The sequence below is a fragment of the Lampetra fluviatilis genome, chromosome 2, assembly GCF_964198595.1.
Source record: "Lampetra fluviatilis chromosome 2, kcLamFluv1.1, whole genome shotgun sequence".
Lineage (NCBI taxonomy): Eukaryota > Metazoa > Chordata > Hyperoartia > Petromyzontiformes > Petromyzontidae > Lampetra > Lampetra fluviatilis.
This window is the reverse complement of record NC_136276.1, coordinates 15,945,465-15,961,987: the sequence shown is the minus strand read 5'-3', so window position 1 is coordinate 15,961,987 and position 16,523 is coordinate 15,945,465. Positions and strand designations below refer to the sequence as shown.

The following is a 16,523-nucleotide window of genomic DNA, read 5'->3' as shown; positions in this document are numbered from 1 at the left end:
TCGGTTGAAGTTATGTCCAACGTTATATGTTTATTTATCTCAACTGGTATGCAGAAGTTCGTGGGTCCGATCGCGAATATTATGCCTGTATATTTGGAGTTTGCATGTTCTCCCTGTGGTCGCGTGGATTTTTCTCTGTTGATCTCGACATTTCCACGTGACGAGCCACTTCGTTGAGCGATCATTTATGGCCAGGTCGCTTCTGAGAAAGAGTTCTACGTAGTGCAGTGGGCCTTACCCGGTAAAATAGAAATAGTTATGTCCGTTAAATATTGTGCACGCTACAAATTGCGTTATTATTCTTATTATTTGGACTGATTTTTCAAACGTTTCTGTTCTCACGAAGTTTAAAGGGTGCGAGAGGGAGAGGAGTGGGGGGATGGTGGGGGTATCCACTCCATTCTTCCTTTAGTCCACCGGGTACAATCAGCATAAAGTAACGTAGTCCACGTGGGCCTTCAGACTGCAATGTACACGTGCATTTTTGCATCTCATTTCCAGTTCACGAAACAGTGCGGTGGAATACGCGTTAGTGACGTGGCAACAATGCATCCTTTATTCTGATGATGCGGCACTTTCTTATAGAGGCAGTACAAGGCAGGTGCGAGCACATGAGATCAAAAATTCACAGAACCTCTGCACACATTTTGCAGACAGCACCCTCATATCAAAGGACACAGCACTATGATGTCTGATGCATTTGCACGTACCGTGTTTCTGTGGTAGTTTACTTTTTTCTGTTAATTACCGAATGCTTAAGATGCATCCTAGAAATAAATGTCCCAATGATGGCATGCACTCCAAGCCATTCATATGCACCCACCGTGGCGCAGAGTGAAAGCCGACTAGAGTTAATCAGATATATACGTTCACATTTTACGATTACTTACATACATGATATACCGTATACTTGCCTTTGTCATGCACACTCAAAGTACATTACTTGTAGTTCAAACTTTGTTAGCTTCACACAATGCCCACTGAAGCTTTTGAATATACAGGGCTCTTAAACAACATATTCTTTTTTGTGTTTTGTAAAATTACAATATCTCCTAGAGGCTATTTCAAAAATCCTTCTTGTCATTCATTTAAGTCATTCATAGAATGGAAATATATTCTCTCTTGTGCGATGATCTGTTCAGCGCGAAATGATCAGGCGGTGTGCAGGTCTTACACAGAACAACGTACTGTTGACGCACATAGCACGGTTAGCCCAGTTGTGCCACAAGGAAGAATTCTTTCCTCCCAGGCGAAGGCAACTCTTGAATGACGACATTGATGTGCATTCTAGATTAGCTAGAAACGTGTGCATTATTTTTTGTGTATGCAAACAATCCATGCAGTTCACTCGCAGTAGCGTATTACATATTGACATATTATAAGATACCGATGCAAACACATCTCATTCTCAAGATATTTTGCCATGCAATACAGCAAACAGGGCTAGAAAGGGTCGCATTTTTTAATTGCTGTTGGCTGTTTAAAGTCGGCGCTGAAACGTCCCAACAGCGAGGATGTCCGTTCAAGATTTAGTGGTGGTGTCATTATTTTGGCAGTCCGCCTGATACTATACCATCTTATTAAAATTTTAAAAAAATCTTAAACACTGTCAGTACCTTACAATGCATATTTATTTTTACGTTCAAATATATGTGTATCAGTTTTATGTCCACATTGCAGGCAGTCAGTTGGGAATATAGCTCAATTGTCTTTATATTGTTCGGTGCAACTCATCATTACATGGTTTGCCTTCACTAGAACCAGACTTTCATATTCATCATCACTGTTTTACATCAAATTAAATGTTGCCTGGATGTGAACAATTATAGAATGCCAATGTATACAGTGGCTTACATTTCTAGCCCTGAAACACTGTCCAATATACCGTGAACATAATGCAGGCCTGCCGACTTACTGTTAAAAGGATACAATATACCTTTAAAAGTGATTTTTTTTTCATTTACACTGAATATACCATAACACACTGTTGATACGTAACATGCTGTCATGATAACAGCTGTGAATCTCAGCATTTTTTACTCCTCAGGAGACTAAACTAGAGTGAATCACTCTCTTATTTAAAGCAGCATATTATGCAGCACTCTGGCTGATTGTAGCAGGCCTCAGCAAGCATGATGTATAATTTCTTTTATATATTTATATTTAAAGACAAAAAAAAAGTGATTAATATGCTGTGCAAAAAAAAAGAGAAACCTTCACAAAACATTACAATCTCAAGCTCTAAGTAATGATTTCAGAATCTTCACTATTACTTTTGATCACAACTTGCTATCTGATCTTAATTTTTTTTTTCTCTCATAAATAGTCTTCGAGACTAGTGGTGTCAGAAAGAGTAACAGCTGTACATCAGAAGTTCAATAGTGCAATATAACCATCACCACCCCCCCCCCCCTTTCTCTCGCCCGAGTGCTCACCACACACACCGCTAACTCGCGTCCGTCGCCGGCTCTCATCCACTTCTCGGCCGTCCACCCCTGTCCTTGCTGCGGCTGTTTTTGCCATCGTCGCTGGGGCCACCCTTGGGTCTGCCACTGCTCCCGGACCTTCTGATCCCTGTGGTGCTCCTCCCAGGGCCTTTTGGTCTGCCCAGCTTTTGGTCCCAGCGCTAGCCACACACAGCAGCAGCAGCAGCAACAGCAGAAGCAGCACACTCGGATGAGGCCGTCAGCATCAGCATCGTCTCGAGGTCACAGAGTTCGACACAACAGAGACTAAGGCATATGTTGTAGAGTGAATCTATTTTATTTATGTTTTCCCCAACATACGATACGTGGTTTATCCCAGTCTGTTTAGAATTAATAAGGCATATAGGCCAAAATATGAAGACCTGTCTTTCTTTTCATTAATAGTAATAATAATGACAACCTTTATATTATTGTTATTTAACATGTTGTTGCATGCGTAAATTAGCTGTGCTGTTAGCAGGCATAGCAAAGTGCTCCGAGAGATGAAGGCGTGATCAGACGCACACAAACACACAATTGTAACAGTGTCCTTCTCTTACCACAAACTAAAAACACATGTCATCACATTGTTTACGTTTTGGTGCTGCTCTTTGCATGTTGTTATGCTAGTTTTAATGTGCTTACAACACATTCTTCGTAACTACTAGAATAATATGGAAATAACTGCGTGACATTTCATTGTGATAAATTAATAAAATAAATGTTTTCAAGATAAATATCACGCATCAAAGCTTGTAGGGACAATTGGATATGATTTAAAGTATTATTATGGTCACTGTTAATCTTAAAGGACAGTAATTATTTTTGGCTGACTCTTGCCAGTCATAAATTACATGTTCTATTTAAATATTCTGTTATCACCATCGAAGACAACTACTATGACCACATGTACACACATATGTTCTGTGCAATTATAGGTATGGCCTGTATTTTTCTAAGTGTCTAATTTGTGTTTAAAGCAGAAGTTCATACAACGCATGTAGATTTTTAAGCATTGAAGTCTCTTATGTTCCATAAAGTATCTCTATGATATGTATTGAGGTTATCAAAGAGAACGTTCATTGAGATAGTTTATCTATATTGTACGATAAAACTGATTGCACATAGTTGGGCATGAAGGAATTACTTTATCATTTATTTTAGTTATTTAAAAAAAATGTGGATAAGGCTGAGCGCATTGTACTTGCAATGCGAGTATCACGTGACATATATGCAATGCATGATGGGAGCTTTTCCCACCTGCTGTTAGTGAGCAGCACACAGTTGTGTGTTGTTAATTTTAAAAAATGTACCTATAGAATTTGACATCCAGAAAAACATCCTAGTCTTAGAAACAACTAGGTCAGAGGATATTTAATATCCACTTTATAGGATATGCACAGTTTTGTAAGATCTCACAAATCATTGACAGGCACTAAGAATCCAAATCTTGATCTCCGTGCAAACTGACCCAGAGCTGAGTGTGATAACTGCCAGATTATTCAGCCATCACGTTGCCTTGGTAAATGAATAGAACAAGTCGAATGAAAACCTGAGTAGCAGCACACTCATCTCTGTGGAGAGCGTGTTGTATAATACTCGAATTGTCAAGCAGCAACTGTGAAGGGGGCTGTTCAAACGAGCGTTGTGGAAATGATTCGTAATTGGTTTATTTTGGTTTGACCGTTGAGGTATAGCATGCATTTTAAACTTTAACTCTCCACCCACCTGAAAAAGCCGAGCAAATCAAGTTGTCACGTGGGCAAATGTGCCAATTGATTTGGTTTTTCAGCAAACCGGAATGTTGAAAAGCAAGAAAAATATTGACATTTTTACATCCGATGTTTCACTGGAGATTACATCCAGCATCAGCAGGTGAGAAACATGTTTTTGGAAATTTCAGGCTGTAAATGTCCTAGACGCAGACAATACGTGTGGTGGGCGGGGGGGGGTGCAAACATTGACAAGCTTGGTGCCTCACTTGGTTGTTAATTGTACACTTTATATTGGCCCAAAAGCTCAAAGGACGCGGGAACGGCTGAGGAGATTGTTGCACCATAACCCGCTGATTTATTGCAGGCAATTGGGAATCGATGTCTGTGCTCGTAACCTTTGTGTATTATTACCTTTACTTTCTTTCCCCAACGCTCTTTCCATTTTTCAGCCACACAGCCATCAAACAGCAACAACCTGCAGGGAACATGAGAACACGTCTTATTTGAGACAATTTATACTCGCGTCTAGAATGAACGCAGCTGCGACTCAAGACGTACAGAGAGTTGCAAAACTGACAGCCACCAAAAATTGGGAGAATATGTTTCATCTTTGTACGATTTTATGTTAGAGGGGACGATCAGTTGTAAGTCAGAGGAGAAGAGGATGGTTGTGAGCTTAGGCTGCAGACAGGTGCAGGGAGTAGGTAGCACAGACGGCTGGGGGGTAGGGAGTTCTAGACTACGGGAACAGCAAAGGAGGGATCATATAGAAGGGAAAACATCTTCTTGGTTCTTTCGGTAAAGTCACGTAGAAGGGAAGTAATAAAATAATAAAAAATAAAACATAATAAAATAAAATAATTCTCACGACGTTTCGGCTACAACGCAAGCAGCCGTCTTCAGGTGAAGACGGCTGCTTGAAGACGGCTGCTTGCGTTGTAGCCGAAACGTCGTGAGAATTATTTTATTTTATTATGTTTTATTTTTATTATTTTATTACTTCCCTTCTACGTGACTTTACCGAAAGAACCAAGCAGATGAATCCCTGCAGTCACGAAAGCTTTAAATCGAAAAGGGAAAACATATTAATCAATTCCTCAAATTTTTTACCAACACTTCAAGTGGAAAACAGACATATGACAATTATTCGTATTCAATTCACAAATATGCGGCACTACTAACTTTTAATACATATAAATAACAATAGAAATGTGATTGTAACATTCATATTGATATAAATTATTAACTGGATCTTCTAGGAGTGAGGCTTTGCCCCTCTACACAACACCTGGAGAGACTGCATTAACAGAGGTTTAGTCTTCTTTGTGATAAGTTAAATGGCTTAAATTCACCACAACTGAGATTTAACACTCATATGTGTATGTATTTGTGACTAGCTTCTCACATGCCTCTAAGATGGAATTTCTAAGAGGCTGTTTTATTCCAGTCAAAGCCATTACAACTGTCACAGGAATACTTGGACTATATGAGTAGAGTATAAGCATGTGGAGTTAATTGAACCGCTGTATTTACACCTGTAATAGTTATTATATTCGCAACAATTCACATTACGTGTACATTACTTGTGTATTTAGTTACAGTACATATCTATACAGATGGGATTGATGTCATTGATTACATAATGAATGCATTGGTCTTTAAAGAGATGATGGGCTATTTCGTAAACGAGAGCTGTTTTTTCTTACAAACACAACGATTAAAATAAGTTGGCATTTATTAATTTAAATATGATATTCTTCATGACAGTTACACAGGTCTCCATGAATGCCACTTAACGGTTAACTTTACAGAGATTTTTGTCAAAATTAAGGTGTTCCCATTTATACTGCTAAAAGCACAGAGGCAGTGGGGATTAAATAACACCTGCCCATTTATTTTTCTTAAAATTCCTCCCTCGGTGCATTTAAATGGTGGAATTGCCCCGCAGGCACAGCAAGTCAATGTCCAACTCACAAATATGAAGGAGGCATCATCACTGCGATACTCTATGATACCCACGACGCAGTTTTTAGTGTTTAATTGTTTTGTCCTTCCAGATACGGTTGGCTACGTACGCTGCGAAAAATGTTCAACATACATACAGTACATACACTTGGCTCATTAACTTCCTCAGTGTACAATTATAGTTGGTGCTCTACATCGATATCAGCCATATGAAGAAGAAGAAGACCGATTTAAAGCTTTCGTGGCTGCAGGGATTCATCTTCTTGGTTCTTTCGGTAAAGTCACGTAGAAGGGAAATAATAAAATAATAATAGACCTGTTCTTCACCTGAGGACGGCTGCTTGCGTTGTGGCCGAAACGTCGTGAGAATTATTTTATTATGTTTTATTTTTATTATTTTATTATTTCCCTTCTACGTGACTTTACCGAAAGAACCAAGAAGATGTACAATTATAGTACATCAAGATCAGCCATATGAAAAAGAAGACCTCCAATGCCTCTCCCACCTGGCGCGCATGCGGTCCTCATAGCCCATAACGATGTACTCGTCGGCCGTTAGAAGCTCAGGGCACAGGCAGGAGGAGTTGGTGTACAGGTGGACGTCCCCACGTGAGATGCTGACACCCGATGACTTGATGACGTCCTTCACCTCCACCGTCGTTTGAATCTCACTGCAGCCGCTCCTGTGAACGTCCTTCACTCGGGCGCGGATCACTGTGAAGCGCACGAGCCACGCCACGTGCACGTGACTCAAACGTCAGAGGCTCATTACGATGTGTGACCATCCTGTGGTGCAATGGTAAAGCTGCAGCCCTAAAATGTCTAATTATCTTTCTCACGTCACTGCTGGTGGGAAAGTGCCACACTCTAAAGATGTGGGTTTTTTTGGGGCCTTCTCTTCAATGCTGGCCAGGTGTCTTGAAAGAGGTGGATTGTATTCTAAATTTGAAGCTTTCGTGACTGTAAGGATTCATATTATTAGGTTTTTTCGGTAAAGTCACATAGGTAAAAAATTAAAATTAATAAACGTGACTTTAAGTCACGTAGGTAAAAAAAATAAAAGTAATAAAAGTAAAATAAAATGTTTTATTTTACTTTTATTAATTTAAAAAACCTAAGAATATAGGTGGATTGTACCCACAATTTACCCCACCACACGTGACCTGACAATCAACTAACTGTGCTGTACTCATTTAGACTGCTGAAGGGACAGAGGATGGGCGGTTTATGAAACTTGCCAACTATTTTAACTGTCGCAGCAGCAAGAGACACACCATGGCAGCATCCACGTTACATACAGTGTATTAACTGTGGCTTAATCTAATACACCGATTATGTCATTTTTAATTACTGCCACTGTATTTGGATTCAAAGTTATCAACTAAATGTTTGTGAAAGCTTTACAAAAAATATATGCATAACTGTGCATTGCACCAGTAAGGCAATGGTTATAAAATATCAACAGAACATCTCAACAATAACAAAAATTGTCACAGTATGAGATGCTAATCATCCACATTCGTGATCCTGAGGTAGTGATGTAAATTCCACAATATCACATCATGGGCCAGTCAATATATTTGATGACCACTGTTGACTTCGCGCAAAAAATAGTATAAAAAATACTCCACGGTATAGCATAACATAACATAAATTCACCAACGTGTCAGAAATTAACTGGAACTTCGAGGATTTAAGTATAAGGCACATGTTAAGAACTAGCTTGTGAAAATGATATGGCTGTATACTGAACACTGGTATTAGATCATAGGACTGTGGGGCAGAGTATCCAGCATGTTCAGCTTACCGTTTATCAAGGCTTTCTCTACAACATTTGTCAACAACTACATGTCAACAAAATGCCAAACAAATACAATGCAAAATAAAGTCCCATAAGTGTGTTCCTGTCTCCGTTAATTTATTATTTGTATCTTTTTTTATTTATGTTGGAATAACTTTAAAGAAGATATTTTCTTGAATGCACTCACCATAGTTGTAATTTTTGGCAGCGTACGTCTTTTGGTTGGCCTTGATTTTTCGACATTTGCATCGCTCTGCAGCAGAAAGTGAAACCCGATGGCATGGCATGAGAATGATGGAAAAATGTGCACATTTCCTCACGACATATTCCGCATCATGGAAAACGCATGGCATCTAACCTCGAGAAATTAAGCTGACAGCTTCCTGGAGACTCCTACGTTGAACACGCAAGCATATTCCAAACTTTACAGAGAATGGGCAAAGCTGATGGAACACAACTACCAAGTCAAGTTTAAATCAGATACACCGTGCAAGTATGCTGTGTTGGTGGATTCCTACAGTACATCAGTTCTGAATTTGCAATGCTCTACCCAAATGATAATATATATTTTAAAAAATACTGTGGAAAATAAACTGATTTTCATCTTTTTTTTCTTCTTTGAAGCCGTCTATTTTTCATTATTTTAAAATGAAAATGTCCGTCGTACGTCATCTTTTGCATTCCAAATTTCTGCAGATATTAAATTTGTAAAATGGTCGTGTCTGTTTTTTATGACTTCATTAAAACTTTCAGCATGATCGTTTTCCCACCAAATCACATGCAATGCATCCACTGATATTGTTATCTTGAATCAGGTGTGCACACTAATTATTCAATGTCAACAGGTCAGTAAAGCAGAGAATTGCCAACATTGAGCAATTTGTTTGCATTGTAGGTGGCAAGGCACGGACTCGTATGTTATTATTCACACCTGCCTAATAGTCTCAAGTAAGATGCACTCCACATGGTTACTAGATTTAACATATGTACCAAATTAGTTTAACAGTGCAACTTTGTCAAGTAGACTCCGTATGGCAGAGAAAAGAGACAGAGGGACGGGTCGATGCTTTTTTTCTGAGAACCAAATCAAACACAAGCACCTTTAAGTTGATTCAATAATAATAATAAACAAGAGACTGTGTAAATATTTTCCATATGTTATTGTAGCCTACACTCCGAAGTTATATTCGTCTATTATTGTAACCGTCGGTGGGGTTGGCGGTTCTGGGTGCGGTGAGATTTGAGTTTCTCTAAAGACGTCTGGTTCAAATTCGCACTGCCACCCCAAGGGACAAGCACTAATCAGGTTGTGAAAATCTGTTCAATCTCACATTTTTATTTAACTCTAAAGCAAACTGATGACACCTGTCGTCGGCGGACCCTCACAAATAAGCAGGACCTTGCATTCGGCGTTCATTTAAAAAAATACACATTTTACGCGCGTGTGGTGCCTGCGTTGATGCTGCCGCCGCACGCAATGACACGAGTGCGTGCGTTGTTTATTGAAACGCTTGCAGAGAGGGTTCAAGGAGGTTCGCGGGCATTTGGCAGCACGAGTTTAGTTCTAATCAATGTCAAAATAATTTTTAAAAAACGTATGTGACGAATGAGCACTGAATGTAACAAAAACCCATCTCTCTCCACCTGGATCACATTATTAACACGCGATGTGGGTAATCGTTTTACGGAGCACACAGTGAACTTCCTCCAAGAGACACGCTTTGCCTCTCTGTTCTTCTTAATAATTATTAGTTCATGACTCCAGAGCTCCCTCCATGAGTCAGAAGTTAGAGCTGTAATATTGCAGAGTATCCATAGATACCGTGTGTAAGTTCATATTCTACCGTTCACAAAATTCTTCTGTTGGCAAATTTTCTAACTTGCAACAATTTTTGGATTTTTCTCACTACCAATTACACAATATGGCATTGTGCTATCAGAGGTATGTTAGTCAGCTGTATCCAACTGTGCAAATGAGATATCCTGCATCACATCATGTGAGGACATGTCCCTAGAAGACACCACTACAAAACTACATTTTGGAAGCCACATTTACCCAACTGTAAAATATCGGTTCCCTGCATGTTTATTATCCATTTTCTTTATAAATGCTATCATATTTGACTATTCAAGAAATCGTGGCAATTTGTGAACATACTGATGACTGAAGGCCACCTCATACCGTGTCAATAAAAGGATGTTGTTTGATCATACTTCACCATACCAGTCGAAGTGGGATTGGTGGGAAGGGGTGGTGGTGCAGATACAAACTGGTTCAGATATAGCTGATCACTGACGTCAGCCGTGACAGCGAATCCAATTCAGGTCAGCGGGTTCACAGAGAGCTGAGCTAACCGCTGCACCATTGCTACAACTCCCCATCATATTTTTTACTTTTTTTTATTAGGTTGTCAATGGCGATACCACAAATAGAGCTGAAACAATCATCCACTCACTGCTTGCAGCTTTAGACATAGAATCCTGTAGATTAAAGAGTGTTTACAGAGGAACTTTACCTAGGTGATGTGCGTGTGAGCGGTAGTGTAGCGGTTAGCGCGCTGCGCTACGAACCCGGCGACACGGGTTCGATTCCCGCTCACGGCCCCAACACCAGTGACGATTATCTGAACCGGTCCCCGGCCTCCCCTAGGTCCACTCAGCCTCAAATGAGTACCTAGTTCAGTGTGTAAACATTGCCACTAGGGAGACAAAGACGGTCGGGCGTGGTGCTGGCCACCCAACCCCCTCGTGTACCGTTCTGCTAACAGCACTTGCTCCTACAGTCTGTTAAGGCTATATGGGGGGGACCTTTGTTTTTTTTGTTGTGAGCCGAGAGACTCACCTGGGCTGTTGTTGCGGCACGCCGGTGGAGGGTGAGGCCCCTCGGTCTGCATGAACACGACCGACGTCGAGTCCGTGCTCTTCTCATCTGAGTGACACGCGGGCACAAATTTCACCTCGTGCGCTGCTCATTGGACAAGCACCACATGCGGACACGAATGGTATTTGCGCGTGGGGTCGCACGATCATTACATGGTGACTCACCCACACCGTGCGTACGTGGCCGTTTGTTTCACTCATAGCTACGCTGGCTTGATCGATTCAAGTATTCCCCCAACTTTCATTTGAAGGATGTGGTTGCATATATTTGTCAAAATGCACCGTGAGCATTCGCATAACTTGTGTGCATGCATACGTACATATGAAGGTAGATTTATGGTTGGATGTTCAATTAATGCACGACATGCGATTGTGAGTTTTTCTGAGAAACTGCACACGTGAGCATACATGTCCCTAGAAGACCGTATAACAATGTCTACACGCACTGTAATAGAGTTGAATGACGCAGATATCAGTTTACGGAGAGTATGTTGTATGGTAACAAGATGGATAGTGGCCAGGCCGTGTGTGCTTATACGGTGTTGTGATAATCGATTACTTCAAAATCACAAGTTAGAGAAATCGGGTCTCTAGTTTACCCATGCGGGTATTTTTCTCATCCATAAACGTTTTGTGGTCCTCACAAACAAAACGACGCGGATGGAAAGCACTTCATGCTGACTGAGGTGGAAACAGTATCACGCCCTGCCGGGACCATGCAATTTGCAGCTCCTAATTGACGTGTCCCGACCTTTCGGAGTGCTTGTTTTCAAACTCGGCAAACACACCACGAACGTACATTGGCGACAGTAAAGTCCACTGGCGGGCTATTACGGCAATGCAACACCGCAAATGCGTATACCTGTACACATAGATACCTGCTATAAACGGCAATAAAGGTAGAGAGAAGTTCATACGGAAACCTTCTGCAGTGTCTACATTGCTGTGAAGTTTTTAAAACTTAATTTCTAGAGCTACTTGCAGGGCACACTTTTGCATACAAAACTGTGCATTTCATCATTTCCGAATGAACCATGTAATATTTGTTCTTGTTCGTGAATATTAAAAACTAAAATATGCTCGTGGGGGAAGTCTAGCCAATCGCCAACCCATCCATTCCAACACTCTGTCTTTGCCTATCTACGAGAGCCGGTCGACGTCTCTTTTGCTGGGTTCCTTTCGTCGGAGTTGCGGGAATTCAGCTACAAAGAGGAGCCCTCTGAGCAGGAAAAAAATGAGCAGTCGCAAGGGATAAGGTCGACAGATGTTTGTCCAAATGCAAGTTCACCTCCCCCTGGACTGCGTATACGCAAGTGGCCGTCGGCGTCGCTCCGAGGGTCATCAATGCGCTCACGGGGCAGTGACCAAGGAGGACAATTCACGAGGCGAGCGTCGCACATCGAAGTGACTCGCCGCTTTGTCGAGGCACCTCTGTGAGTTTGTGAAAAGCACCTCGAGGGATCAAACTCGGTGATAGATTAGAAAGCGAACCTTGGAACAAATGGGCACCGCAATGCACTCCTTCGGGACATGTTGATGGGTTTTATTTTATTTTGCATAATGCGCATTGGCTGTGTGTTTTATTGTACACAGGACTTGTATTTACACGTGACTTTATGCACAAAGGACTTGACATTTTCACAGATGTCCAGGCGGGACATTTGTGCAAAAAGAGCTTTAATTACTCATAGGATTCCTCCAGTATAAATTCATCTTCTGATGCTGATAACCGCAGCACCAGTGCACGTTTGTGTATGCGAGATGTGGAATTCGCTTTGGCTCACTCTGGGTTGGGGTGGGGGGAGGATTGTGGACGGTGGCGATTTAGAGCCTCGCTGCTTATCAGCGTTGTTAAAGCGTCGCTTATCCTTTTTATTAGTGGTCGTGTGAAGTGTGCGCCTTGTTATCGCGCGGTATTGATGGCTCGACGTCGCGCCCTTGCCTAGGCCACACTGCGGAGGTTAATGCATTTGACTTCATACCGTTAAACGTGGGACCGCCCTGGGACCTTATAAAACCCGGGCCGGGTTATTAAAAACTACTTCGAGAGCTGCTGCTGTAACACTGCACCCCCCCCCCCCCCCCGTTGCTCTTTGTTATCATGTTTAAATACAAAAGAATAAAAAAACATAGTATACTAACGCACGCGTGTAGGGATCGCGTTTTATATTCATATAAACCTTTATTTGTAAAAACGTGGTTTGAATGACAGATATCACTGGAGCGTGCGGTTGAAAACGTGCGATCACAATTGGCGCAGATGAGGCTCCAAGGTGGACGTCTCACATCTGCCTGGCGTGACAGCGGTGGTTAACTGATTAACGCGACTTATTTTAAGTGGGATAATGGCATCAATCTGTTAGCCCTGATCCCAATAATTATTTACGCGAAACATTTTCTCGTAAGTGTTAACATACCACGCGTTGCATACTCACGCGTAGGAATTCGTAAAAAAAAAAGTTGTTCAAATGTTAAAGTGATTTACAACGTATTTACAGTGCACTTGATGCACAGATGAGATGTAAGTGCCGTTCTATATATAACAAAGTACGTTGCGTGAACTCGGTATTTTTTTAAAGATTATAAGCAACTTTATTGAAATGATTATAAAACGCCGACTTAGAATGAATGCGCGCGTAATTCAACAGGTCCACTGTGTCAAGTTGTAAATTCCCGTGCTGCTGTGTACGTGCACAACCATCACGCAACACCAACACAATCATCATCATCATAAAAGTGCCACTTCCGTCGACATGATTACCAATCATCTTCATCACTCATCATCCTCATCACTAAGCACCATCATCACCATCATCAAACACCGCCACCACCATCGTCGTCATGTCCATCACCTCCAACAACCACCACCGAGTTCAACACGTAGCAGGTTTTCGCGACCAATATCATCCACAATAGAGGTTTTTTTTGGGGTTAGATCGCGTAAATATATAAAAGTATCGTTAAAACCCGCCACCACCCGACACAGCCAACTAGTAAGGGTTGTCACGTCAACAGAACGTGGCCAATTCGTCACTAGTACAGCAACACCGGTTGTGTGTTGGAGAGCCAAACCACAACATTAACAATCTTGAGTTCGACGTTTCGCCAGGAATCGCATCCAGCGTCATCCCCGCCAACGCCACGCGATCACCATCTCCACCATCTGCGAGTTCACTCACCTTCTGGCATGACCGTGACGATGGCCTCCGGCGAGATGCACACCGCTCGCTCGTACACGGGCAGTTCGTCGCAGGCCATGCTCTCGGGCCAGTCGTGGTTGTACTGGCGCATCACGGGCCGGCACGCGTCCCGCGCCGCCTCGCACACCGCCTTGCACGGCTTGATGGGCTCCGTCTGGAACTCGATGGTGCAGATCGGCGCGTACATGGCGCACAGGAAGAAGCGCAGCACGGCGCTGCACTGCGTGTCCAGGAGGTCCTGGAACTGCTCTATGGACAGGATGGCGTTCTCCTGCGTGCTGTGATGCAGGTGGTTGGGCATTCGGGTCATGTTCCACAGCATGCTCTGGCACATGGGGATGCGCACGGGCTCGCAGGACGCCACGGCACCCGCCCCGGACGAGAGCACGCAGAGCAGAGCGCAGCAGCGCAGCAACATTCTACGAGCGGCGGAGAACATGGCTCGCATCGACAGCTGTACAAACAGCCCAGGGGCCAGGTTCCAGCAAACTAGGTGTGAATATATATATCTCTTCTGCGCCGCTCTCCCTCCCTCTCTCCCTCTCTCTCCGTGTGTGCGTCTCTCGCTCTTGACTTTTATGCCCAGCAATAAAAACTGTCGTCAACGCACATTAGCGACCGTCGTAGATCATGACCACTTGCATGGGCTGCTGGACTTTGGAAGAGAGAGAGAGGGAGTGTGTTAGTGTGTGTGCGTGTGTGCGTAAAAATATGGAGAGAGAGAGGGGAAAAAAAATTCCACCAGTCTCGCACAATAAAAACGCTTCTTCCACGACTGACTTTGCGCTTCAAGACCGACGCTGGCTTGGGCAAGTGCGCTCCCGCGTTTAAATACTTCCCGGCCAAGTGTCGTGATGCTCTGGTAGCGTCAAAGAGGAGTCGTGGACAAGTTCATCTCAAGTGGGAATGTTCCTGGCACGCTGCTGGCTCTTTGCGCAAACTCGGCGGTGACGGTGGTGGTGGTGGTGGCGGCGGCACGCGGCCGCGCTCATTGTGAGTGAGGGCTTCAGTGCCGCTACTGCCACAGAATGTAGTCACGCCTGCTGCTGCTGTTGCTGCTACGCCCCACCACTGACCCTTCTTAGAGCGGATCTCTTCTGTTTTCAGCGACAAAGGTGGCATTCTCGCGTCATTGCTGTACTCCTCTCTCTCTCTCTCTCGTCTGCGTGTGTCTGCAACATTGTTTGCTCGCCCCCTCTGCACCCGCACGTTTGGGACGCAGCGGAGTGTGTCTGTTGGGACCCAGTGGCTTAGTGCGCGTGACATTTGAGAACAATCTCGGGTATTTTGCAAATTATGCCGTGTTTTTTTCTGTATTGTGGTGGTGGTGGTTGGGTTCGCCCTTAAAAAGTCAGAGCAAAAAGAGTACACGGTGGGCCGTGGCGCACGACCGCCAGAGGGCACGAGTTAGAGAGGAGTTGGCAAGTGATTTCTGGAGTCGGGGAACTTTGTCGGCGATGAGGCACGGGGCTGCGTTTCATTCGTGCGGTCCACTCGCTCGAGTCTGGGACTCGTGCAGTGACCGCAACTGTCACCCACATTTGGAAGACAATTCCCCACGGTGCGGTAAGTCGATTTATATGGACGGGCACGTGTGCTAAAAACCCAACGGACCCGCAATGTTGTATCACGTGAATTGTGCGTATTCGTGAGGCTGGTGAGTATCTAGCAGAGGTGTGGACTCGAGTCATGTGACTTGGACTCGAGTCAGACTCGAGTCATGAATTTGATGACTTGCGACTCGACTTGGACTTGCATAACAATGACTTTGTCCCACCTATGAGATGTGGACTCGAGTCATGTGACTTGGACTCGAGTCAGACTCGAGTCATGAATTTGATGACTTGCGACTCGACTTGGACTTGCATAACAATGACTTTGTCCCACCTCTGGTATCTAGTACCATACTTGAAGATGCACCTGCAGGTATTTGGCCCCCAACACACATGAAAGCGAACTCTCACATCACTAAACAGCCTACCTATACCGTTTGGGTAAACTGTACTATAATATCAGCAACTCATATTTCATCTGCACGCACCGAAGCGGCGAGTTTTCACAAATCCTGTACATTAATACAGGAACATTATACATTTATATTCCTATCGTGTATAAACTACATCCGTGTACTCATGCGGATATGACACGCTGTACGATTGTGAATATTGTACAAACTTAATGTGAAGCTTTCGTGACTGCAGGAATTACTCTTTGGTTATTTCGGTAAAGTCACGTATAAAAAGAAAATAATGATTTAAATATTGTACAGTTGAAAACGATGCAAGAAAACACCACGTACCCATGTGTCTTTGTTATTTCACCTACAGCGCACAGGTGAAACAAGCACTCACATTGATGAAGAAGGCATACTGAGTGAGCGCAATGCAGCGTGACATCATCAGCGTCCGTGGTCTATCCACTGCTGGATGAAGACTTCCAAAAAGTCGTCACCGATCTCACGATGGCACAACTCTTCCTGTCGCTGCTGTGCATGAGA

The 16,523-nt window shown here is 43.1% G+C and overlaps 1 protein-coding gene across 1 annotated transcript; it reads right to left on the bottom strand.

Moving 5' to 3' along the window:
- Window positions 1-533: 533 nt before the first annotated feature.
- Window positions 534-14,738, bottom strand: LOC144943475 (secreted frizzled-related protein 3-like). Its single transcript, XM_078870949.1, has 6 exons — window positions 14,006-14,738; window positions 10,789-10,875; window positions 8,134-8,199; window positions 6,652-6,859; window positions 4,592-4,655; window positions 534-2,626 (listed from the first exon to the last, which is right to left on the bottom strand). The coding sequence occupies exons 1-6, from the start codon at window positions 14,472-14,474 to the stop codon at window positions 2,471-2,473; spliced, it is 1,050 nt and encodes a 349-aa protein (XP_078727075.1). The 5' UTR covers window positions 14,475-14,738; the 3' UTR covers window positions 534-2,470.
- Between the last annotated feature and the right edge of the window lie 1,785 nt (window positions 14,739-16,523).

What these genes read in the sequence shown, in the direction of transcription:
- LOC144943475 (XM_078870949.1), bottom strand. Translation starts at nt 14,474, where the DNA reads ATGCGAGCCATGTTCTCCGCCGCTCGTAGAATGTTGCTGCGCTGCTGC. An exon ending in CGTCACGGTCATGCCAGAAG is followed by an intron (nt 10,876 to 14,005) that starts GTGAGTGAACTC and finishes CGTGTCACTCAG; the next exon opens with ATGAGAAGAGCACGGACTCG. An exon ending in GTGCCGCAACAACAGCCCAG is followed by an intron (nt 8,200 to 10,788) that starts GTGAGTCTCTCG and finishes TTTCTGCTGCAG; the next exon opens with AGCGATGCAAATGTCGAAAA.